Consider the following 27,693-nt stretch of genomic DNA (forward strand, 5'->3'; position numbering starts at 1 on the left):
CAGAGATAATATCTTCATATTACAGTGTAGAAAAGGGTAGTAAACAAATGCTTGAAGATTTCACCTTGTGGGTATTTCTAACATAATGGGAAATACATTCCATTTAGGACATGTTTTAAGTTCTTCTAAAAAAAATCTTGCCAGAGGAAACCTTTCCTTGTCTGGTTATGATCTGCACAGCAACCAAAGGAAATCAGCCGACTTGCTTGTTCCCTCTCTGTCTCATTCATTTTTAAAAATAAATTATTTTCTCCCACTCACTACCCCCTTCGCACACCTATCCCTCAGCTTCATGTAATTGTATTACACACCACAATATTCTTCATCCGGCAAGAGATCACACAGCAATTACTCACAAACCTATTGTGGATCACTGCCATAAATAAATAATTTGCCTTTCCTTTGAATTTATTTAAAGATGTTCACTAAATCTTTCTCTGTGCTTAGGTTTTTCTTTTTCATGCCATCTATGTTTTCCTTCCCCTTGGGTTGAATGCTAAATTATTGGAATTCATCTTCATTCACTTAGATCAAGTTGCACCACCATTTTAGAGACTGTTTTCTATACAGGCTTTCTTCACTTAATTTTCCTCAGCTAAGCAGTGCTTGAATGAAACTCACATACCATTTTAAGTCAGGTTCCCTAGTCCAGGAACATGGAATAAAGAACTTCTAAGTGGTGTCATGTCCCTGGGGATACATTATTGACAGCAGTACTAAGGTAGGATCCTTCCAAAGTTCAAAGTAAATTTATTATCAAAGTACATTTATGTCACCATATACTACCCAGAGGTTCAAAAGGGCTCGAAGGATCATTGGGGACCCGGGTCACCCCAACCACGAACTGTGCCAGCTGCTACCATTGGGAAATGGTACCGCAGCATAAAAACCAGGACCCACAGGCTCCGGGACAGCTTCTTCCACCAGGCCATTAGACTGATTAATTCATGCTGATACAATTGTATTTCTATGTTATATTGACTGTCCTGTTGTATATAATATCTATTATAAATTACTATAAATTGCACTTTGCACATTTAGATGGAGATGCAACATAAAGATTTTTACTCCTTATGTATGTGAAGGATGTAAGTAATAAAGCCAATTTAATTCAATTCAATTTTCTTGCAGGCATTCACAGTAGAACAAAAAGTACAATAGAATCAATGAAAAGCTATATACAAACCAAGACAGGCAGACAACCAATGTGCAAAAGAAGATAATCTTTGCTAATGCAATAATAATAATAATGATAAATAAATAAATAATACTGAGAACATGAGGTGTAGAGCCTTTGAAAGTGAGTCCATAGGTTGTGGAATCGGTTCAGAGTAGAGTTAAGTGAAGTTTTCCACGGTAGTTGAGAAGCCTGATGCCTGATGTTTGAATGTGAATAACTCTACCTCTGTCCTGATGGGAGCACGGCCTGGATGGTGAGGGTCCTTGATGATGGATGGTGCTTTCCTGTGTCAGCAGCACTCCATGTAGATATGTTCAATGGTGGGAAGGACTTTGCCTGTGACTGGCTAGGCTGTATCCACTACTTTTTGTAGGATTTTCCATTCTTGGACATTAGTGTCTCCACACCAGGCTATGATGCAACCAGCTAAGATGCTCTTCATTGTGAGTGATTGAGTGAGGCCTTCATCGGTCAGGGCCAGCCATGGATGTTGTGTCCTAGCTGTCTAGATAAGCAAGCCTGGGCAGTAGGATATAGAGAGCAAGCTGTTGCAAGCTCCCCCTCTCCATGCATCTGATGAACCCAAAGGAACGGCAGAGATCCAGTTTGGTACCAGAGGCATCACAGGAGTTGCCACTCAGTGTTGAACTCAACTTAGGACTGCCTTAAGGACTCCAGCTCTTAATTTTTGCCTCGGGGTTTACTCCCAAAGCCTTCCCCATGATGGATATAGCTACAAGGCAGAGGAGGTTTGAGATCAGAGTTTTCCTTCTCCTAGGTGAGCTGCCAACCATGGCTGACAAGCCCCATCTGCCCAAAGCGACTGGTTTTAAGGTGCCAGTAACCCACCTTTGCCCCTTCTCCTGTCAGTAGAAACGGTCCCGCTGGGCTTAGTAGCTAAGCCACACGTGAAGGCCAGGAGCTGGACTTGGTTGCCAGAAGCTATTTGAGACACATGCCATTGGGAGCATTTAATAGGTAGTGGGAGCTTGTTCCCATTACCACCCCCGGCTATAACAACCTTAAGGAACCACTGTGCATCTATAGAATCTTGTTAAATTTTTAGATGACCTGCCGAATCTGAACAAACTTCTTAGAAAGTAGAGACTCTATCTTGCCTTCTGTGTAAAGGCATTTAAATGCTGGTTCCAGGACAGATCCTCTGATATGACAACATCATAGAATTTAAAGTTCCTTCCCCTTTCTATCTGACTCACAGACTTCCAGTTTCTTCCTCCTGTAGTCAATAAACAGCTTGTTGGTTTTGCTGATGTTGAATAAGAGGTTGTTGTTGTGGCACCATTCAGAAAGATTTTCAAACTCCCTCCTATATGCTGATTCTCTCCCGTCACCACTTGCCCTGCTACATGTTTCAGATCAGTTCAATCATCTTTCTGTTACCTCGTGGTGTTTGGGTAGATGTTGGCATGTGCCAAACAAAATATCCAGCCTGCTTGTTATCAGTTTGGCTTCAGAGAAAATTGGATTGCTTTTAGATTGTTCTCAAGGTGCAAAGCAATGCTGGAAAGAACAGAGTTTTTACCCATCTTGTTTTCTCACTCCATTGTCAGAGTGATCATTTACCACAGTCAGGTTAATCTAGTGTCCTTTGACATCACTAGAGTTTTCATTACATACTTTGCTGAGAAGGTAGATCTTTTGGGGCTTCTCCAGTGTACAGTTGAACAATGTTTGACTTCTTCAGGCCATGGTCAATGTGTTGTTCAGGTTATTGCATCTAAGAAAATAATTTCAGCAACTCCTTGGGGAACTGAACTTCTTCTTTGTCTCTTATCACTTGTGACCAGATGGATGTTATCATTTCTCCTTGTTGTTGCCAATGTTCTAACAAAAGCACCAGCAGCAACCAGCCAAAGACGACTAAATGTTCAGATTTAAAAGAGCAAGACTGCATCTTTCAGAGAACTGATTTGTGAGGTTCTACGACTGTCTCTGTTTCAGTAGAAACCTGCTTGGTTTCAAATATCCAGTTGCTTATCTTCATATGGACAATACAATTGCCCAAAAAGTAGTTAAAAGATTGAGTCTATTTGATTACACTGAGCTCAACTTGTTCAACCTGTCCATAATACTTATGCCTTATCTTACAATGGAACTTGGTAGCTGTGTTTCAGCAGATTACAGAAGTCACTTATTGGACCAGGCAGCATCTGTGGAAAAGAGTATATTCGACGAAGCGTCTCAGTCAAAACATCGACTACTCTTTTCCATAGATGCTGCCTGGTCTGCTGTGTTCCTCCAGGATTTTGTGTGTGTTGCTTGGATTTCCAGCATTTGCAGATTTTCTCTTGTATGTGAGAGGTCATTTATTTACTGTTTGCTGTCAGCACGTGGTCCTCTTCATACTGATGAGTTGTCCAGGTTTGGTTATCTACAGGAGGAAGGAAGTATAACTTCGTAGTTATGTTCTAGGAGGAGAAGATGGCAGCGCGACGCAGCGCGCAGCGGCCACTCTGGTGAATGATATCTGTTATCTGTCAAGTAGGGTGCCGTACACAGTTCTGATTTGATGGAGACAGACGTGAGAGCACGGAGGAACATCTGGTGAAACTTCTGAAATGCCTTCTTCGCTGCCGCTGCTACTGTGTGGTCCAGAATCTCCGGAGAAGGCCCCGAATCCTCGGCTTTGCTTGTTGCTCGGCGGCCGGGGCGGGATCGAAGCGCTCGGCAGAGGATGGCGCTCGGGAGGCTGTATCGGAGGGGCTGCTCGGAGGCTCGAAGTTTTCGGACCGACTCAGAGTCAGCTGTGGTCGGTGCTTCCAATGCATCGGCAGTTGTTGGCGCCTGGAGGTTTATGGCAGGGAGAGTTTCTCCCTTTTGCTGTCTGCTATTGGGACTATCAGGAGTCGATCAGAGCTTTGAAACTTTTTTTTTACCGTGCCCATGGTCTCCTCTTTATCAAATTATGGTATTGCTTTGCACTGCTGTAACTATATGTTATAATTATGTGGTTTTGTCAGTGTTAGTCTTTGCTTTATCCTGTTTTTTTGTGATATCACTCTGGAGGAACATTGTATCATTTCTTAATGCATACATTTCTAAATGACAATAAACGAGGACTGAGTGTCCTCATAATCTAATCTAATCTAATCTAATATACAGTAATCTAGAACTCTGGATGAATAACCTGAAAACAAGTTCAATTCCCATCATGGCAGCTGCAGAGTTTAACTTAATTAAATAAATAAATTGGGAATTTAAAGCTAGAATTGTGAATAGTCAGCATATCCCGATGACACTCACTAACATATACAGATGCATTATCGAAAGCTACCTCTCTGGATGTATCACAGCATAGTATGGCAACTGCTCTACCCAAGCCTAGAAAAAATTTGTGAGAGCTGTGAACACAGCCAGGTCTATCATGAAAGCCAGCCTCCCTTCCATCAACTCTGTCTACACTTCCCACTGCCTCGTGAAAGTAGCCAACATAATCAAAGACCCCTCCCACTACAGTTATTCCTACTCCATTGGACAGAAGGTGCAAAAGCTTAAAACCACGCACTATCAGGCTCATAGAAATCTTCTAAACCACTGGTATAAGACTCTTCAGTGAATCTTTGTATGATAAAGATGAACTCTTGATATCTCAATCTACCTTGCCGTGGCCTTGCACTTTATCTAGCTGCACTGCACTTTCCCTGTAGTTGTAACAAGATGTTCTGTATTCTGTTATTGTTTTTCCCTTTGTACTACCTTGATGTTCTTATGTGTGGAATGATCTATATGGAAAACAAAGTCCTTCACTGTACTTAGTACTTGTCACAATAATAAACCAATTTCCCAATTCTAACAGTAACACTGGAATGATAGGATTATTATAAAAGCCTATATAGTTCACTAAGTCTGTCAACCGTACTTTGCAAGTCCATAGACCCACTGCAATGTGGTGGACTCAGCAGCAGTTAGGGTGGACAATAAGTGCCAGCCTTCTAGTGCCTTGAAAGGATAAAAGATGTTGCAAGTCCAAAGTTGCTGACTCCTGGGGAATCTCCTGTCATTAATCCAAAACATATGTGTGCTAAATTTCAGTAACCTTGAGACAGAAAGCCTTGCTGAAAGGGTTGCACATTTTGTTGTTGAAAATAAGCCATCGGGACAGAGATCTAGTATGGGGATCAAGGGAGGGGATGGTAAAAGACCTGAGTCATAGGTCAGGAATGAAATCCTGGGTGTGGTAGGTGAGTGGTGAGTGAAGTGTGGGACGTGGGCCCGTAACCAAGATTAGGTCCAAGCTGGAGATATTGTCTCCCCAGCTAAGATGTGGTATGGAGAAGAATTAGCTCTTTGTGGTCAAATTGTGATAGTGGGAAGGCGGGTCGCACGAATCACAGATAAGTATGGAATTTCAATACCCAGTCTGTGTAGGGAAGGCCTAGCTGACCCAGTGACACAAACTCCCAAAACAGTTCAGAGAAAGGTGGCCCGATGTGATCCAAAGTAGCCAAACAAAAAAAAAGCAAAAATAAGCAAACGTTAGAAATCTAATGTAAAACCAAATACCAGCAGTGCTCGGAAGGCTGAGTAGCATCTGTGGAGAGAGAAGCAGAGTTTAGGTTTCTGATCAGTGATGTTCTACCAGATCGGAGAAAAATTAGAAATCAAGTATGTTTTTATTTGATGGGAAGGGCAGGAATGTCTCTGATTGATGGGGCAAAGAGAGACTGATTGTCACAAAACTTGGCAGTGCTGGCTGAAAAAGATAATGTAAATTTGTTAATCCTAATTAATCTATGAGGAGAGATATAAATTGAAGGAGATGCATGTAATTAGAAGAGGAGGAAGAAAGGAAAAAAGAAAACATTGCCACAACTGCAAGATATCAACTGGAGAAGCAAAGCCCTACAGATGTTGGAAATCTGAAGTAAAACCAGAGTACACTGTAAATATCAATGGAGGGAGAGACAGCATTTCAGGCTGATAAACTTTCCTCAGAAAAGGCTGCTTATCTAATATTTAAAATGAAGTATCAAGTCCTGAGCGCCTTTGTGGACAATGAAGCCTTGCTCCTCAAGCTTCTGGTCTTTGCTGGAAAAGTGTAAGAGGCCAAAATCAAAGAGATCAGAGAGGATGGAGAATGAAAGTGACAGATGACTTGATGCTGATGATCTCCCTTTTGAACAGAGCAGTGGTGTTCTGCAGTACAAGCGCCCTATCTACATTTGTAGGATAGTGAGACACCAAATGAAAGTTGCACTTGGAGAAACATTATTCCACGAGCAGCTGATGCACAGATCATGTCAAGCAGATGAGGGGGGATTCCTAACTGAAAGCGGCCAGTTGAACTTCCAGAATGACACAAAACATTTCCAACGTGGTCCCTATCTTGTTCCACTCGGAGAAACGAGTGATTTTCAATTGTGTAAACTGAATGAAAATGTATTCAGAGATTGAACTTCCAGGCACACCCTTCCACTGAAGAACCCCTGATGAGCAATAACGTAAATCCATAGTTGGCTGTTAATTCATGAACCATGTTTGCTGGTCCTGGGGTTAAGCTCTCAGATTCTTTTCGTTGATTGTTTGATTTCTCAGCACACCAAGCAGCCAGGAGACCCAGTTGGAGGATTTGTAGCTCTGTTTAGCAGGCTAGGCGTAAAATTCAATGTTTACTCCCTCTAGATCTCATAATCCATCATAAAGACCAAAAGGTCCATATGATAGAGAGGTGATCATTGTCAGAATCCATCCTATGAGTTAGATTTTTAACTTTTAAGGTGGGCACAGACATGCTACAGGAACAAACATATAAATTTCATTCCACATTTTCATAAATGTGCATGAATCTCAATAATTCTGATTTAGCATTAATCCACCTCAAAGGTATCAGAGTTAAGGCCAGCTCTTTGCATGCTTCCAGACCCAGAAAATCGCAGCAGTTTAAATTACCTGAAATGAAATATAAATGTTATAAGTCTTGATATTGAATTCTGTGACTTGAGCCACCTGTTGTGCAATATTAATGAGAATTGGCCAAATTCATAGGTGCTCAGTAATTTCTGTCAGACATCTCTTGTTTTACATGCTTTAAAAATCTAGATTTTCTTTTTTTGTTCTCATTTTTCTGGTTGCATCATTGGAGGGCCACTGCACAGGATTAGAAAAAGCTGCAGAAAGTTGCAAACTCAGCCAGCCCCTTCATCTAGAAAATGTGATGCCTCAAAGAGGTGGCATCCATGAGTAAGGATCTCCAACATGTTCGATATGCCTGCTTCTTATTGCCATCGTCAAGGAGGAGGTACAGGAGCCTAAAGACACACACTCAACGTTTTAGGAACAGCTTCTTCCCCTCAAATTTCAGATTTCTGAATGGACAATGATCCAACCCATAAACACCAGTTCACTATTTTCGCTCCCTTTTTGCACTACTTACAGGGCATGTAGATGTGTGGAACACCCTGCCAGGGTTGCTGATAAAGACAGATACATTAGGGACATTTAAGAAGCTCCTAGATAGGCGCGTGGATAAGAGAAAAGTGGAGGGCCATGTGGTGGGGTGGGAGGAGGGTTAGCTTGATCTTGGAATAGGTTAAAAGGTCAGGACAATATTATGTGCCGAAGGGCCTGTACTGTACTGTTCTTTGTTCTTTAAAACAAGATGTCAGAGGAACTCAGCAGGTCAGGCAGCATCAATGGAGAATGACCCTTTTTCAAAAATAAACTACATTTGTAATAAAGGTTGTATTCTTATTAAGTCAGTCAAGAAGTATTTTTATTCATGGTCAGTGTGGACATGTTGAGTCAGGGGGCCTGTTTCGATGTTGTATGACTTTGACTAAGATATACAGTATATAGAACATTAGAAAGTTTTTAACAAGAACAGGTTATTTGGCCCAACAAAGCTTGCCAAATTCCTATTCACATAGTGTGTTGAAATAACTATATTGAGTTTGGATTTGATAGTCTCTAAGGTACCGCTCAGCTACACAACTAGGTAGTTTGTTGGTGTGTTCACAACAGTCATGTGGCCTTCTGAAATTATACACCCTCTCAGTGCTTGAGGGGCTTAACAGCCCCTTCATATCCAGGACTGGAAAGAGCCTAGACTGTATGGATATTTAGGGTCAAGATCCTTCATCACCACTGAAATATTACAGGGAAGGAGCCAGTGTAAAGAGGTGAAGAGAAGGAATGGGTTAAGAGTTGGCAGGGGATATATGGATCCAGATGAGGAGGGATGATAGGCAGGTGGAGGAGGAAAATAACGACAGAGGCTGGGAGGTGGCGGGTGAAGACGACCAGGGGCTGCAGATGGTGGAATCTGATAGGAAAGAAAGGCAGAGCATGGGATCAAGTGAGGGAGGTGGGGAAGGTAGATGGGAACTGAGGGGGAAGGGAACCAGTGGGATGAGCGTGTGGATTCAAATCTAGGGTTCGCGTCAGTTCCTGAATCAAATTTTCATTTAGTATGCCTCAACCACTTTGTTAGAAAATATTCAAACACCATCTGAAAGGAGAATCTTTCAGCTTAGTAGCAATTTGAAACTGTTGACCCACATAGTTGAATGCCTAGCCAGTCTCTCTCTATTCACCTTTATAAGTACTTACTAAATTTTTAACTTCTGCTCTTACCCTTCTGTCAGGCGTCATCAGACCTCTGGCAGCTCTGCAAAAGGCAATTTCTTCATGTGTGAGTCCAAGCAGAAACCACCATTCAGCCTGATTTATAGTCATGAGGGACATTGTTTGAAATGCAGCCCCTGGCTCTTTTCCCCTAGTTGCTACCCACAGTAGATACCATGGCTTTACTCAGCCCAGGCCCCAGCACCAGTCTTAGTTCATACAGGCCTTGTATCCTGAATCGTCACAACCTCCCAGTAAAACCGTTTAAGGAAGGCTATCAAATCTGACCTAATAGCTTAACTATAGTTTTCTTTGTAGATGCAAGCATCATAAAGAAAGATTCATTTTTTCCTATTTCCCATGCAGAACATGCAAAGCACTTTATAATCACCAAAGGTCTTTTTTTTAAGTCTGGTCACTGTTGTCACAGAGTCAGAGAATAATACATCGTGGAAGCAGGCCCTTCAGCCTGACTTGTCCGTGCTGAACAAAACGTCTACCTGAGCTAGTCCCATTTGCCCTCATCTGGCCTCTAAACTTTTCATGTCAGTTGTAATTGTACCTGCCTCAACCACTTCTTCTGGCAGATCATACCATGGACACACCACCTTCTGTGTGTAGAAGTTGCCCCTCATGTCCCTTTTATATCTTTCCCCTCTTATCCCTCTAGTTTTCAATTATCTTTCTCTGGAGAAAAAGTTCATGTGCATTCACCCTATCTATGCCCCTCATGATTTTATTCACCTCTATAAGGTCACCCTTCCTACTCTCCAAGGAGTAAAATCTCAGCCTGCCCAAACTCTTGTTATAACTTCGGCCCTCAAGTTTTGGCAACATTTTGAAAAATCTTTCTTGCATTCTTTCCAACTTAATGATAGGGTAACTAAAACTGTACACAGTACCCTAAGTATGGCCTCATCAATGCCTTGTGCAACTGCAACGTAATGTCCCAACTCAATGCTCTGAGCAATGAAGGCCACCATATCAAAGGCCTTCTTCACCACCCTATCTATCTGTTGCTCACACAAAATGCTGGAGGAACTCAGCTGGTCAGACAGCATCTATGGAGAGGAATAAAGAGTCAACGTTTCAGGCCAAGACCCTTCAACAGGACTCTCAGCCCAAAATGTTGACTTTTTATTCCTCTCCGTAGATGCGGCTTCCATGTCTTCCTTTCCTTCTTCCCTTTGTCTGACCACATAGACGAAGATGCAAGTGGAGAGCTGCTTTGATAAATAGTTGGTTGCCTGTCATGTCTGACGATGACATGCAACCTGTGCAAAAGAGTTTTTAAAGTGGCAAGGCATTTGTACTGTCTCAAACTTAGCAATCCGAGTCCAGTGGTATGAACAAGTGTCACAAACTGGGGTCTTCCTTGGTTGCAGTGGATGACTATGACATCCTCTGTGCCTTATCATACCCTTTGCTCTCCACAGAGGCAGGCATGATTGGCAGCTGTATGTTGGGTTGCTTCCTGCCATCGTATCCACTTTGTACAGCAAATTATTCTCATTGTGCTGTTGACTCTGTGAAGCATAAAAGGGAAAAGTGAAGGGAGGAGGGAGGGGATGTTCCAAACATCTAGAATGTGTAAACATCTGACAGGATCTTATAAGGATGAGTTGCCATCATCCACAGGGTGTGCTGACTACTTTACCCTGAGAGTTTGGGAACAGATTCTACAAAGGAAAATAAGGACATGGTGGTTTGGGAGGAGGTGGACATGAACTTAATGACATGGGTAGGACCTCTGGACCATCCAATTAGCTGTGACTAACCTGCATCACTACTCCATCCCACTAGTGAGGTTTTGCTGAGCAATAATCATTCAATCTCAAGTTTTAATTTAAAGCTTTCAAGTAGCCCCCTTCCCCAATCCCCTGTGTACCATTAATATACAGGAATGGCAATCTGTGGGACTCCTCAAATCCCACCTCTAGTTTTAACATTTTACTGTTGTATTCTGAACTTGTCACACTTTTCCCTCACACTCATACCCAATTCCCAAAGAAACAATTCTCTGACTCTACCCTAGTTAGCTTATAAATGTAAATTATATCACCCTTTCCTTTCTCTGTTTAAGGCCTTGGAATACTAGAACTGACCTGGATTTAACCCTCTTAGCCTTGGTTTCAATCTAATGAATACAATTTAGCTTTACTCTCCAGACATTTAGACAAAGGAATTCAAGAAGTGCTGTGTGAATAAGTCAAGTAATTGTAGCCCTGTGAGTCTAACGTCAGTGGTAGAGATGTTATTAGAAAATAATTCTGAGATACAAGATGAATCTACACTTGGTAAAACAGAGATTAATCAAAGATAATCAGCATGGGTTGCATATTGAGGGTGGTACAGTTGATGTAGTCTACAGGGACTTCAGGAAGGCCTTTGACATGGGAGACTGATCCAAAAAGGTGGAGAGTAATGATGGAGATGACTGGAGCTGTTTGTTATACACTCAATCACCACTTTATTGCTTCTGCACACCGCTGCTCTAATGTGAGGTTATTTGAGTTACTGTCACCTTCCTGTCAGCTTGAACCAGTCTGGCCATTCTCCTCTGACCTCTCTCATTAACAAGGTGTTTTCACCCACAGAACTGCTGCTCACTGGATGTTTTGTTTTTCACACCAATCTCTGTAAACTCTAGAGACTGTTGTGTGTGAAAATCCCAGGAGATCAGCAGTTTCTGAGATACTCGAACCACCCCGTCTGGCACCAACAATCATTCCACGGTCAAAGTAATTTGGATCACATTTCTTCCCTATTCTGATGTTTGGTCTAATAAGAACTGAACCTCCCGACCACGTCTGCATGGAGACATGGAGTTCACCGTGGATGTTGTGTGCCAGGTGACTATGTGATATGCAAGCCAGGACAGTATGATATGAGAAGGCTTCGGGAGTAAATCCCGAGGAAAAAATCTGGAGCTGGAGTCCCTAAGGCAGTCCTACATTGAGTTCAACACCGACTGGTAACTCTTGTGACGCTGCTAGTGCCAAACTGTTTTGGTCTCTGCTGTTCCTTTGGATTCATCGACTGTGTGGAGAGGGGGAGCCTGCTACATGGGGGACAGTTTGCTCTCCATATCGTACTGTCCTGGCTTGCACATCTCATAGACAGCTGGCTCAACATCCACGGTGAACTCCATTTAACTAATTATGTGACTTTTCAAACCAATTGCCTGCGCTAGTGATGATTTGATGTGTCATATTAAAGGGGGTGAATACTTAAGCAATCAATTATTTTGTGTTTTATATTTGGAATTAATTTATATCACTTTGTAGAGATCTGTTTTCACTTTGAGTCAAAGGAGTCTTTTTCTGTTGATCAATGCCAAAAAGAGCCAAATTAAATCCACTGTGATTCAATGTTGTAAAACAATAAACCATGAAAACTTTTGGGGGGGGTGCATACTTTTTCTAAGCACTGCAGACATCCCACCCTGCAAAAACTCATTTCAGGGAGGTAGCACCCCCGCCCACCGCAACCACATATACCCCCCCCACCCCAGTCAACCTCCAAGGGTGTATGTAATACCTTGTTTAGTGATTTTGTCTGATCTGTAAACCAAGTTGGGAATATGCAGAAAATGTGACACTAAAATATGTACTTATATTACCATGTTTATTCTATTACAACTTTAAGCAAGTCTACAGGGAGTTTGGCATCATCACGTAGGACATCAATAGAGTAGCTCCTTAGCAGCTAGCCAGCTAGTTTAAATAACGTTAGCTATGTTAATTAATGAATGACACCTGTTAAACTCACCTCAACATGTCTTTTACATTTTAACCCACCATGGGCAATAGAAAAGTCACTGCTGCAAACAGTGCAGCGAGCAACTCTGTCATTATTTTTGAGGTCGACTGTAAAGCCCGCCCACGGAGAAAACTGATAGGTCTACTTGGCACAAAGAGACACCAATCAGGATGCTCGCTTTCCCTCTCCCTCTCAAAAAATCGATTTCCCGGATATTGTATATAATTTCTGCAGTCTGAGAAAGAGAAGATAAAGTCAGATGTACAGTACTGTGCAAAAGTCTTAGGCACCCTAGATTTTTGATATGGTTCCAGATGGTCTGGCCTCCACAGAGCTCTGATCTCAACATCATCAACGCTGTCTGGGACTACCTGGAGAGACAACAGCACGTGAGATAGGCAAAGTCTGCAAAACAACTGTGGCAAGATCTCCATGATGCTTGGAACAACCTACAAACTGATTCTTTTGTAAAACTGCACAACAGTGTACTAAGAGAATTGATGCAGTTTAAAAGGCAAAAGGTGTTCACAGCAAATATTGATTTGATTTCATTTTTTCCTGTTTACTGCTCTTTGTAGTAATATTTTTGATATTTAGATTTATTATTTTTGAAGGCATCTTCACGTAACAGAATTTTTCTACATGTGCCTAAGACTTTTGTACAGTATTGTATGAGTATTACAGTGGAGTAAAGGGAATTACAGAGGCATGAGAGAGTAGCTGCCCAAAGTTGATTGGAAGGAGACACTATCACGGATGACAGCAGGGACGGCAGCAATAGCTGGAGTTTCTGGGTGCAGTTCAGAAAGTGCATGATAGATAAATCCCAAAAGTGAAGAAGTATTCTCAAGGGGGGGATGAGGCAACTGTGGCTGACAAGGGAAGTCAAAGACAGCATAAAATCAAAAGAGAAAGCATATAACAGTGCAATAATTAGTGGGAAGTTAGAGAATTGGGAAGCTTTTAAAAACCAACAGAGGGCAACTAAAAAAATGGGAGAAAAGATGAAATATGAAGGTAAGTTAACCAATAATATCAAAGAGGATATCAAAGTTTTTTCAAATAAAGAGTAAAAGAGAGATAAGAGTAGATATTAGAGCACTGGAAAATGACACCAAAGAGGTAGTAATGGGGACAAAGAAATGTTGGACGAACTTGCTAAGTATTTTGTGGCAGCCTTCACAGTGGAATACGTGAGCAGTATGCCAGAAATTCAAGAGTGTCAGGGGCAGAAGTGAATGAGTTGCTAACACTAGGGAGAAGGTGCTTTGGAAGCTGAAAGGTCTGGAAGTAGATAAGTCACTTGGACCAGATAATCTACAGTCCAGGATTCTGAAAGAGGTAGCTGAAGAGATTGTGGAGGCATTAGTCATGATCTTTCAAGAATCACTAGAGTCTGGAAAAGTTCTGGAGGATAGGGAAATTGCAAATACCACTCCACTCTTTAAGATGGGAGGAAGGTGGAGGAAAGGAAATTATAGACCAGTTAGCCTGATTTTAGTGGTTGGGAAAGTCCATTTTTAAGGACAAGGCTTCAGTATACTTGGAGGTATATGATAAAGTAGGCAAAAGTCAACATAGTTTCCTCCAGGGGAAATCGTGCTTGGCAAATCTTGGAATTCTTTGAGGAAATAGCAGGCAGGATAGATAAAGGAGAGTCAGTGGATGTTCAAGCAACACACATAAAAGTTGCTGGTGAATGCAGCAGGCCAGGCAGCATCTCTAGGAAGAGGTGCAGTCGACGTTTCAGGCCGAGACCCTTCGTCAGTGGATGTTGTTTACTTGATTTTCAGAAGGCCTTTGATAAGGTTCTGCACATTAAGCTGCTTGACAAGATAAGATCCCATGATATTATAGGAATGGATACAAGATTGGCTGACTGGCAGGAGGCAAAGAGTGGGAATAAAGGGGTCCTATTCTGGTTGGCTGCTGGTTACTAGTGGTGTTCCGCAGGGGTCGGTGTTGGGACTGCTTCTCTTGAGGTTGTATGTCAATGATTTGGATGACAGAATTGATGGCTTTGTGCCCAAGTTTGTAAATGATACGAAGGTTAGTGGAGGGGCAAGTAATGTTGAGGAAGCATGGAGTCAACAAAAGGACTTAGGCAGTTTGAGCGAATAGGCAAAGAAGTGGCAGATGGAACAGAACGATTTCAGGAATGAAAGGTTTGATATATGAGGAGTGTTTGGCTCTGGGCCTGCACTGAATGGAGTTTAGAAGAATGAGTGGGAAATCTCCTTGAAACCTATTGAATATTGAAAGGCCTAGATATAGTGGATGTGGAGAGGATGTTGCCTATACTTGAGTGAGTCTAGGGCAAGAGGGCACAGCCTCAGAATGGCGGGACATCCATTTAGAACAGAGATGAGGAGGAATTTCTTTAGCCAGAGGGTGGTGAAACTGTGGAAATCATCGCCACAGATGGCCAAGTTATTGAATATATTTAAAGCAGAAGTTGCTATGTTCTTGGCTATTCAGGGCATCAAAAGATATGGGGAAAGGGCAGGAGAAAGGAGTTGAAGGGGACAATAAATCAGCCATGATGGAATGGCGGAGCAGACTCGATGGACTAAGTGGTCTAATTCTTATGTCTTATGGTCTTATGGTCTCACAAAGTCATAGAACCATACAACATGGTCCTTTCACACCAGTCAAGACCCAGCGATATTCATCCCATCTTCCAACGCTTGGGCCACTTAGACACTTCTTTGAAAAGCTACAGAGAGACTAGTTTGGGTTTGCATTGCACCACTGGGGATAGAGGAGGAGACAAGTTCAATAGTAACATTAAAAAGGGGGCTGGTCAAGGATTAGAATGAAGAAAAGTTTATAGGAAGAAGATTATGGGAATGGGGGGGGGGTAACTGAATTGTTACAAAGAGCCAGTTTGAACTCGATGGGTTAAATGGTCTACAACAAATCATGCTAAAAAAATAAGGCAGGGGATTTGTAGTTAGAGACTCTTTCAGTGCTCAGTTGTAACAGCATTCTCTGGAGTGCCCTCATGCAGAGTTCAGCAAGGCCCTCATGCAGAGTTCAGCAAGGGAAGCCAGCAGGTATTGTCAGTGATTCCCTGCTTACCCAAAGGGGTCTCATTTTGCAGCTGATTTCAATATAATCCTCAAATGAGTGAAATCCCTAAAAATGTCAACTACCTGCATACCTTGTAAAAGAAAACTCCAAATGTTTTATTTTTGCATGAGATGTGAGTAATTTTAATAACATACTAAATCCTCATTCCTGCTTATTGACCTCTTTTCCTTTTGAACTTAATTTATATCTAGAGATTGTCATTTTCCAAGATAATTATTTAAAAACTTGATAGATTAAAAAATAGTTTTACTTTTATATTTAAAGAACCTTCATTCCAATTCCTGACTTAGTCCCTTGTGCATGTTCCAATCCTTAGTCATAAAGTCAGAGTTGTAGAATTATACAGCAATCATTCAGCTCACCAAGTCTGCATTGACAATCACATACTGATTTGTACTAATCCTATACTAATCCTATTTTATTGTTTGGAGCTCTATAAAATGTTTATAAAGTTAGTCAAAATCTTTGCTTTTTATGTTAGTCTTGATGTCTGATGGTTTATTGATGTCACAGTCATAGAGCACAGAAAAAGGCCTTTTGGCCTGTTGTATCAAGTACCCATTTACACTAATCCTAAACTAATCCCTTTTTTCCCCTACATTCCCATCAACTCCCCCTAGATCCGACTGTCCACCAGAGGCAATTTACAGCAGCTAATTAGCCTGCCACTGCTACATCTTTAGGATATGGGATGAAATCTGGAGTACCCTGGGAAAAACCACGCAGTCACAGAGAGATCTTGTTGGCTTCACACAGATAGCACCCAGGTCACTCTACCAGCTGCGCTTCTCTCTCACTCATGCTTGGTCTGCTCAGTCAGACTCTTGAATGGACTTCTTGTGTGATAACATGGACTCGACTTCACTATCTACCTCATTATGATCTTAAACTTCATCATTCACCTGCACTGCACTTTCTCTGTTGCTTTCATGCTTTATTCTGCGTTGTTATTGTTTTACTTTGTTCTACCTCAATGCTCTGTGTAATGACTTGATCTGTATATGTGACAAGTTTTTCAATTTGTCTTTGAGCATGTGACAATAATAATCCAATACCAATACCGATATCACAAGGACAGGCAGGTAGGTAGAGGGGTTGGGGTGGCTCTGTTGGTAAAAAATGAAATCAAGTCATTAGAAAGAGGTGACATGGGATGGGAAGGTGTAGAATCCTTGTGGGTAGAGTTTAAAAACTGCAAAGGTAAAAAGACCCTGATGGGAGTTATATACAAGTTCTGAACAGTAGCAGGACCTGGGCTACAAATTACAATGGGAGATAGAAAGGGCATGTTAGAAGGGCAACATTGTGATAATTATGGGGATTTCAACATGTAGGTAGATTAGAAAAAATGGGGTTGGTGCCAGATCCTAAGAGAGAGAATTTGAAGAATGCCTGCAAGAAGGCTTTCCAGAGCAGCTTGTGGTTGAGCCCACTAGGGGAATAGCAATTGTGGATTGGGTGATGTGTAATAACCCAGATTTGATAAGGGAGCTTAAGGTAAAGGAAGCCTTGGGAGATGGTGATCATAAATTTTGAGAAGGAGAAGCTAAAATTGATGTATCAGTATTACAGTGGAGTAAAGGGAATTACAGGGGCATGAGAGAGCAGCTGGCCAGAGTTGATTGGAAGGGGACAGCGGTAGGGGTCATGGCAGAACTGCAATACTGGTGTTTCTGGGAAAATTTGGAAGGTGCAGGAAAGATACATCCCAAAGATGTAGAAGTATTCTAAAGGGAAAATGAGGTAATGTTGGCTGACAACAGAAGTCAAAGATAGCGTAAAAGAAAAAGAGAAGACATATAATATTGCAAACATTAGTGAAAAGGGAGAGGATTGGGAAGTTTTTAGAAACCAACAGAAAGCAACTAAAAACATAAAGAGAAAAGATGAAATATGAAAGTAAGCTTGCCAATAGTATCAAAGAGGATACAAAAAGTTTTTCAGATAGATGAAGATTAAGAGCGAGACGAGATTGGAGATCTGACCACTGGAAAATGACACTGGAGAGGCAGTAATAGGGGACAAGGAAAAGGCAGACAAACTTAAGTATTTTGCATCAATCTTCACTGTGGAAGATACTAGCAGTACTCCGGAAGTTCACGAGTGTCGGGGCAGAAGTGAGTGCAGTTGTCATTACTAGTGTGAAGGTACTTGGGAAGCTGAAAGGTCTGAAGGTAGATAAGTCACCTGGACCAGATGACACCTCAGGATTGTGAAAGAGGTGGCTGAAGAGATTGTGGAGGCATTAGTAATGATCTTTCAAGAATCACTAGACTCTGGAATGTTCCTGTAGGACAGGGAAATTGCAAATTTCACTCCACTCTTTAAGAAGGGAGGAAGGTAGAAGAAAGGAAATTATAGGCCAGTTAGCCTGACTTCAGCAGTTCAAAAGATGTTGGAGTCTATTATTAGGGATGAGATTTCAGAGTACTTGGAGGCACTTGATAAAATAGGCCAAAGCCAAAATAGTTTTCTTAAGGGGAAATCTTGCCAGACAAATTTCTTGGAATTCTTTAAGAAAATAACAGACAGGATAGACAAAGGAGAGTCAGTGGATGGTGTTTATTTGGATTTTCAGAAGGCCTTTGATAAGGTGCTAAACATGAGGCTGCTTAACAAGATAAGTGCTGATGGTACTACTACAGGAAAGATACTAGCATGGATAGAAGGTAAAGAGTGGGAATAAAGGGGCCTTTTTTGTTTGGCTGCTGGTGACTAGTGGAGTGCTGCAGGGATTGGTATTGGGACCTATTCTATTTAGGTTATAATTCGGTAATTTGGATGAAGGAATTGATAGCTTTGTGGCCAAGTTTACAGACGATACAAACGTAAATGGAGGAGCAGATAGTGTTGAGGAAGCAGGGTGTCTGAAGCAGGACTTAGACAGATTGGGGGAATGGGCAAAGAAGTGACAGATGGAATATAATGTAGAGAACTGCATGGTCATGCACTTTGGCAGGACATATAAAGGCATCGACTATTTTCTAAATGGGGAGAAAATTCAAAAATCAGAGGTGCAAAGGGACGGGAATCCTCATGCAGGATTCCCTCAAGGTTAACTTGTAGGTTGAGTCGGTGGTGAGGAAGGCAAATACAATGTTAGCATTCATTTCGAGAGGAATAGATTACAATGTCAAGGATATAATGCTAAGGCTTTTTAGGCATTGGTCAGACCGCACTTGGAGTATTGTGAGCACTTTTGGGCCCCTTATCTAAGAAAAGGTGTACTGGCATTTGAGAGGGTCCACAGGAGGTTCAGAAGAATGATCCCAGGAATAAAAAAGATTGACATTTGTTGGCTCTGGGCCTGTACTCGCTGGAGTTTTGAAGAATGAGGAGGGGTCTCACTGAAATCTATAGATTAATGAGAAGTCTAGATTCAGTGGATGTGGAGAGGATGTTTTCCAATAGTTGGGTAGTCTAGGGCAAGAAGACACAGCCTCAGAATAGAGGGACATCCATTAGAAACAGACATGAGGAATTTTTTTAACCAGAGGGTTGGTGAATCTGTGGAGGCCAAGTCATTGAGTATATTTAAGGAGGAGATTGGTAGGTTCATGATTAATTGGGGTGTTAAAAGTTACCGGGAGAAGGCAGGAGCATGGGGTTGAAGGGAATAATAAATCAGCCATGATGGAATGTCAGAGCAAACTCAATGGGCTGAATGACCTAATTCTGCTCCTATGTCTTATGGTCTTAATACCAATACCAATAACATCTTTGTTTCTGGACGCAAGAAATAGCCTTGTCTTGACACCTGACAGCAACAGATGTCAGGAAGAGTCATAGAATTGCACATCCCAGACATAGGCCCTTCACCCACCAAGTGCATGCACCATTTGCCCGTATTAGGTCCATATCCTTTTATGCCTTGCCCATTGTAGAGTCAGTCTAACTGTGTCTTAAACACTGTAATTGTATCTGATCCCACCACAGAAATCAACCACTCTCTATGCAAAAAGATCTTACCGTAACAACTCCCCCTTCTCACCTTGAATCTATACCCACTTGTTTTTGATACTCCTAGCATGAAAGATGAAATCTACCTTCACTGGGATTGCGTGAGAACACGAACTCTACCACTGATCACAATGCTCAGTCCATTCCTTTGCTACAATCCTGACTGAAAAAATATTGAACTGAAACATTAGCTCCACTTCTCTCTCCACAGGTGCTGCGTGCTGAGTTTTTCCAGCAAATTCTATTTGATTTCAGGCTTCCATCATTTGGTGTATTTTGACTGAGTTTGGCATTGTGCACTATGCTTCTTTGACCAGCTGTGCCATCCACACGGCTCCTGTTGTTGAACTTCTAGCATCTTATGCAGGGAACTATTGAGTTAGGCCTTTAAATGCTGATAATACAGCACAGGAGGAGAGCCTGAGAAAAGAAATTGGGAGATCCTGGTGATGAGCAAATTCAGGTAAATTGAGTGTCTCATAATTTATGTCGCTTGGTTGTGTTGGTGATCATGGAATCAATAGAAGCTGAGTAGATGCCATGGATGTTAAGCCAAGGCTCATCAATGCTGCAGATGGAATTTTTCCTGGTGTCTTGGTTCATGTGTATTCCTTAATCAATATCACTAACAAAAAATGGATTATCTGGCAGTTATTTTTGATCGTGGCTGCTTGCTAGATGCACACTTTCTGTATTAAATACATTGCAATAGTGGATATACTCAATGGATGCAAGAGGCATGGGGATATCCTCAGGCAGGGAAAGATGTGATGACTTTGCAAGTCCTTTGCTTTTGCTGTAAGGATAAATGTGCTAAAAGATTGTAAATCACTGGAATTGAATACACAGAACTTAATCTTGGATTCACATTGTTTGCTTGGTGCTGGTAATTATTGCAATAAAAATAAGGGCTCCAGATGTTGAGGAAATGATGGTCCAATCCATTGTCAGAGAACATTTTCTACTTGAATCCTTTACTATATCTGATTGACCGTGTTTGCCAACAAGAAACTGAATGCTTTGTTTCTCTTTGTCACCAGGGAGTAGATTCCACATCACTTCATATGGAGCCTTGTACATATCTGATGTACAAAAGGAGGACGCGCTGTCCACGTACAGGTGTATCACCAGACATAAATACAGCGGAGAAACGCGGCAGAGCAATGGAGCCCGCCTCTCTGTTTCCGGTAAGGGACAGTTTGCCACACACTGCCACCCCTCCCAATTTAATTCAGAGTCTCCAGGATTTAAAACTTTGGAACGTTTTGTAATCCATACAGGACATAAATGTGAAGAGCAATTCACACAAAATACTGGAGGAATATCCTGCTGAAGGGCTTTGACCTGAAACGGTGACTGTTCATTCATTTCCAGAAATGCTGTCTGACCTGCTGAGTTCCTTCAGAATTTTGTGTATGTTACGCTGGATTTCTAGCATCTGCATAATCTCTTGTGTTTACAAAAGTGAAGAAACTTGTTTAGTTGGAGGATTGCAAGCCTTTGGAATTCTCTAACTAATAGGTGTGTGGAAGCTTAGTCACTAGCTAGAGATCAATATACTTTGAGATGTTAAAGGAATCAAGATATTTAAGATTAGATAAGTGGCACAGTGGTGAAAGATGGGATCTTATTAAATACAGAATGGGCACTAGGGGCCAAATGACCTACTCTTGCTTGTTTCTTATGTTCTTAAATCAACACTGGGGGAAAAACATAGGATTTCAGCTTCTCTTCTATGTGTCAATGTATGCATGTAGAACTTTGGTTCTGATACTTGATTCTGATCAATTTAGCGTGTATAACGAGTTTCCATCCTGAGGCATTGTGCTGGTGGTTGTCAGCAAAAGTAGGAAGAAATGTTGACTTTTGACTGTGTGAGGCCAGTGGAGTGAGGAGAAGGAGCATGTGATAGATATTCCAGGAATATATCCAATCCAAACCATGTCCCCACTAATATATTGAAATATTTGAAAATAATTGTAAAAGTGGCTTTTAAATATTTGTTTATAAAAACAGAAAACTTGTAGCCTTTCTATCTGAAGACTGGAATACAAGGGATTAGAAACTACAGATGTAAAAGACTTTACTTAAACCAAGCCTGAAGAATGTATGTATTTCTAGGTACCCTATTCTAGGAAGGATACAGTATATTGGTCTTATAGTGTGGGACTATCAAGTGGTACTTAGAATCCAACAATAAAGTTATGAGGAGAAAACGTATTTTGGGTGACTTTAAAATCTAAGACATGGGATCAGATTGGAAAGTAAAAGTCAGATTTTTATTGAACAAGGTTAGGATAAGTATCAATGTGAACAGAATAGTTTTATAAGCACAGGATCATTAATTCCAGGTTAATTCTAAATTTGAAGTTGATGGATTTTTGTAAATATAGCGACTATTTTGCAATTGAGTGGCTGGGCCGTTCCAGGGGGAATTTAATGGTCACATCACTTCAGCTCTAGATTTACAACCAGATAAAAGCAGCAGAATTCCTCCTTCGAAGGGGTGAATCATATGGACTTTTACAGCCATTTCATAGTAAGCACTTTTAAGAATTTTTACTTTCTTTCAATTCTTTGATTATTTTTAACAGAACTTAAATTTCATAGCTTCCATGCTGAGAATCAAACTCATATCTCTGGATTGGTATATAGGTCTCTGATTATTAACTTATTAACCACTGTACCATTACCAAATCCAAATATATGAGTACATGAGGAATAGCTAGGACACAGATCAACAAGAATAGACTGAATAGGCTGAACAGCCTGCTATGTGTCCTGACCAGCACAGAACATCAGCTGAGCAAGACTTAAATGCCAGCCAGTTTAACTGTTTCACACTGCAGGATTGGGTAGTTAGTACTGCTGTGTACAGAGCTCCAGTAACTCAAGTTCAACCTTGATCCAAATTGCTGCCTGTGTAGAGTTTGCATATCCTCCCTGGGAGTTTCCCTGGGTGTTTATGTTTCTCCCCACATCCCAAAGATGTGGAGTTATAGAACACTACCTTACAGAAATAGGCCCTTCAACACATCTAGTCCCTGCCTAGTCCCATTGACCCACACCAGGACCATAGCCCTCCATACCCCACCTGCCCACGCACCTATCCAAATTTCTCTTAAACATTGAAAGCGAACCCGCATCCATCTACTTGGCCACTGTAATTGCCCCTGTGTGGTTGGGTGGCAAGCGAATTAGGGGCTGTGATGAATTATATGAAGAGGAATAAGAGGTGACTTGTGTGTAAAAATGCATTACGAGAATATAGTTGGGTGAATGAGAATGATAGATGTACTGTGGAGAACCAGCATAGAATTAATAGGCCAACAACCACTCCATTGGTGTCAGAAGGAAATACCTACAACTTTGAAAGTCCTTTCAGTGGTATCGGAGAGTGAAAGAACCAGAGCAAATCAACCTTCATACATCCTGGGTACATTGATGAGTGAGATCGTAGCTCGATTCAGACCAAGGACCACAAAGTCAAATCATTTCCAAATCGAAAGTTCATAAATAATTCAATAATTACTTATTGATTGGATTAATGACGGCAGAACTTTCTAACTGTCTAATTTGCTGAATTATATTCAGAGTTATGAAACTAAACTTTTATCTTTATGCGACATTTTGCTCAGAGTTTCACAAAGTTACAAGTTATTTGCAGCAGGCAACTTGTTCAACTGGTCCATGCTCCATATACCTACCTCTCACCTTTTTCATCCAACACCATCAACCTCATTACCTCTATTGCTCCCTCCATCAGCTTCCCCTCAAAGTCACTTGCTTTAAATGTGATAGTGGATTTCCTTGGGTGTTCTGAAATGAACATATTCAAGATTAATTTTATAGAGTTGTTGTTGGCAGTGGTAGGGTGGGAGGAAGTGATAATTATACCCAAGACTGTTAAAAATATTCCTATGCTTAAAGACGTATTTAAAATGATAAATTTAAAATTGTAGCTCTTCTCAGCGCTACCATTGGAGAGGAAGTACAGGAGCTTGAAGACACACACTCAACATTTTAGACACAACTGCTTCCACTGCATCATCAGTTTTCTGAATGGGCAATAAACCCATTTACACTACCTCACTTTTTTATCTATCTATATGTAGATAGATAAATATGGATATACATAGATATATTCTTATTGTAATGTATAGTTTTTATTATTTTTATGTATTTGTGCAGTACTGCTGCCTCAAAACAACAAATTTCAAGAAAACAGGTTGAGTGAACTCGGCCTTTTCTCCTTGGAGCGATGGAGGATGAGAGATGACCTGATAGAGGTGTATAAGTTGATGAGAGGCGTTGATTGTGTGGATAGTCAGAGTCTTTTTCCCAGGGCTGAAATGGCACAGGATTAAGGTGCTTGGGAGTAGGTGCAGAGGAGATGTCAAGGGTAAGTTTTTACTCAGAGAGTGGTGAGTGCGTGGAATGGGCTGCCGGCAACAGTGGTGGAGGTGGATACGATAGGGTCTTTTAAGAGACTTTTGGATAGGTACATGGAGCTTATAAAAATAGAGGGCTATGGGTAAGCTTAGTAATTTCTAAGGTAGGGACATGTTCGGCACAACTTTGTGGGCTGAAGGGCCTGTATTGTGCTGTAGGCTTTCTATGTTTCTATATGCCAGTGATATTAAACCTGATTCTGGTTCTGATTCAATGTGACAGAAATGTTCTTTAATTGGAATGGATCCAAGTAGTGATATATTATTTCTAGAGTGTTCATGCAATAAAAAGGGAAACTTGAATGTGGCTTCATAGGGGTGAAGGAACTTACTGTTTCTCCAAACGGGACATTTTCTAATGATACAATAGGAGGTGGGGGCAGGGTGGGTGAATTTGAGCAGGAGACTAAATCCTACAGCAATGATAATTGATTCAACAGTATTATATTTTCTTGAATATACCACACAGATTTAGTCTATGATCCCTCTGCTTCTCCTGATAGATGAAGCTTTAGCAGTTATCCCTGGATCACATGTGTGGTGTGTTAAAGTAAGGGCTAAAAAGATGACTATATCTTGTGCAGCCAAGTTAGAACTCCCTTAATCCTTAGATCCCTCTTCATCCAAGTTTCCAAATTCATTTAGATAGTCTCTTTGTCTGTCTTTTTTTTCTTTTCACTTCTCATGGATCTCACTGTCTGCACAGGGAGATCAAGTGTTAAACTATACTCATACAATACAAGGACTATATCTCAATGTAACCAGTTATATAATAAGTTTCTGGTTTCAAATACAATATTTCAGATAAAAATTACTATAAGTTGCAATAAGGAATATATATATATGTATTATATGTTTAAGTATTGCAAAAAAAGGGCAAAAAGTGAGGTAGTTTTCATTGTTCGTTCAGAAACCTGATGCCAGAGAGGAAGAAGCTGTTCCTGAAACGTTGAGTGTGTGTCTTCAGGCTCCTGGACCTCATTATTAACTCTCATGTACTGGGAAATGAAATGGTGTGGAATGTCTTCTAACTTGCACATTAGTTCACCTGAGAAGAATTACACACTTGCCGGCCAGTCTTATTCTGTCCAATAGTTGGAGTGGATGGAAAAGAACAGAGTTCTTTCTCTTCATGCTGATGTAACATAATGATTTTCCAATGTACGTCCTACAAGATGATGCTATTTACATAGATCTAGTAACACAAGGACATTTCTTCCTGAGGTGAAAGTCAAGCACTGAAGCAAGCGCTAATCTTAAGGAGAATAACACTGGCAAGATTATTGCTGTAATAAAAATCCAGTCCACAAAATTAATATTCAAAGCACAATCTGAATTAAAAATGTATATTTTACTTATGCTCAGTCACAGCTCTCCACAAGCGGATAGGTATCTAAAAAATATAGACTTAAGGTTGTTGTCCAAAATTCAGGAGGCAAACTATGTGGCAAGTATTTTCATGCAGTATAAACTGAGGTCAGGATAGATCACTGAAGAGGATGATGGAAGCAGTTTCAGTCATAACACTCAAAAAGAAATTATACATATACATAGACAAATAGCATTCAAGGGTTCAGGACATGAATGGCATAATGGGGCTAATTGGAACATGGGTGCAAAATTTAGGATATTTAATCTCTCTACCCTGTTCTTCCATTCAATGAGATCAAAACTATTTTTTCCCCACATCCTTAATACCTATGCTTACTAATATATACATTTTAAATATAAAATTAACAACTAACCAAAACTGAAATTCAAAGTGTAGAAGACTGTCCAAGTCTCTATTGATCAATGCATACTCCTTACTGAAAGCCTTTATGTTTTTGGGCTGAACACCTTAAACAGTCCTAAGCATATTGTCCTGATACAGGGTCTCGACCTGAAATGTTGATGTACAGCTTTTGCCTCCACAGATGCTGATTGACCTGCTGAGTTCTTTGAACATTCGCTTTCTCTTTTGTTCCAGATTTCAGCATCTGCAGTCTGCATTGTCTTCATCTTTACTAACGCAAACGTGCTTGTCCAACCTTATTTTATCTGAGTCTACCCATAGACCTAAACACAACTCACACTAGTTTGGAATTCTCCTTTATTAATTAGTTAAAGCCATGAAGTTTTCACTGCCTGTTTACCTCTCATTATACCTTCTAGTAACACCAAAGATTTATTAGCCTTAAGCTACAATTGAGACTCATTTAATCTCTAGCCCTTTCTACCTTATAGCCATATCTCTGTAATGAACATTATGTGCATTCCCTCTCCCCCACCAACTGGCTTCACCTATCGCCTTCTAGCTTGTCCTCCTTTCCCTCCTCCCACCTTGTTACTCTGGCACCTTCCCCTTTCCTTTCCAGTCTTGATGAAGGGTCTCAGCCCAAAACATCGACTGTTTATTCATGTCCATAGATGCTGCATGACCAGTTGAGTTCCTCCAGCATTTTGTGTGTGTTGCTCTAGATTTCCAGCATCTGCAAAATATCTTGTGACCATGTTATTCTCTCCAAGTTGAATTTGTGTTTGCAATTCATTCAATTCTACTGTGTAGCATCATGGTTAAGCTACCAAACTAGGGTTTATAGACTTGCATTATCAATTTCAGATGCAGATTTAAATCTCACGATTGCAGATGAGGAATTTAATTATTTGAATCAAAGTAAATCAGATAATTTCTGATGTGATTGACTCTTCACTGCCTTTTGAAATAGCTCAACAAATCACTCAGTTCAGGAGAAATTGGTCATGGTCAAAAATCGTGGTCTTGCCTGTGGTGGCAGCATCATGTGAATGATTGAGAAAGATGTACTTTATATGAAGCATGTTCACTTGGATTGGTGCAAAGGACCAACACTCGTGGTTTGTCTGAATGGCTTCTTCTGGAATGCTTTGATTCTTTATGCCAGCCATTGTTTAACTTAATTGCAAAATTTTATAATCGGCCCTAAACATAGAACATAGTGGAAATTATCAGCAGGTCTATGCAAAGAGAAACGGAGTGAATGTTTCAGGTCAATGACCTCTCAACAGAACTGGAAACATGAGAAAACAAGTATGTTTTAAATTGCAGAGATTGAGGAGGGGTGAAGAGACTAAAGGGAATGTCTGAGATAGGATGGAGATCTGGAAAATCCAGGTGACACACAGGTACTGCTACCCCCAAAAAAGAGGGCCATGAATGTTTGATAATCGTAGCTGATTTATTTGACAGAAATGTTAAAGAAAGGAGAATGAGAACAAAAGTAAATGCTGGAAACAGTCAGGAAATCTGTGAAGAGGGAAAAATAGGTCTGACACAAACAGGACAGGCGGGTTATCTCAACTACACACAAAAAAGTCTTGGAGGAACTCAGTAAGTCAGGCAGCATCTATGGAGGGAAATGAATAGTCGATGTTTTGGGCTTCATCAGTTCTAGGCCCAAAATATGACTGTTCATTTCCCTCCATTGATGCTGTCTGACCTACTGAGTTTCTCCAGCAATTTTTTTGTGTATGTTGTTCAAGATTTCCAGCATCTTCAGAATCTCTTGAGCCTTGGTTATTTGAGTTTGTTGAATTCAACACAGAGCCCCAGCCATCTCCCAATTTACGTCGGGTCTCACCGATATACAGGAGGCCACACTGGGAACACCAGACACAGTATATGATCCCACCAGGCTCACAGGT

At 40.9% G+C, this 27,693-nt stretch overlaps 1 protein-coding gene across 1 annotated transcript in view; it reads left to right on the forward strand.

Annotated features, from left to right (window-relative positions):
* The window catches only part of dscaml1 (Down syndrome cell adhesion molecule like 1), a 786,587-nt gene that overhangs the window by 429,555 nt on the left and 329,339 nt on the right, over positions 1–27,693 (forward strand). Inside the window, exon 4 of the mRNA XM_063038255.1 lies at positions 20,620–20,766. Coding sequence (XP_062894325.1) covers positions 20,620–20,766 — 147 coding nt within the window. The remainder of the gene's footprint in view (positions 1–20,619; positions 20,767–27,693) is intronic.

The sequence above is a fragment of the Mobula hypostoma genome, chromosome X2 (assembly GCF_963921235.1).
Source record: "Mobula hypostoma chromosome X2, sMobHyp1.1, whole genome shotgun sequence".
Classification (NCBI taxonomy): Eukaryota; Metazoa; Chordata; class Chondrichthyes; order Myliobatiformes; family Myliobatidae; genus Mobula; species Mobula hypostoma.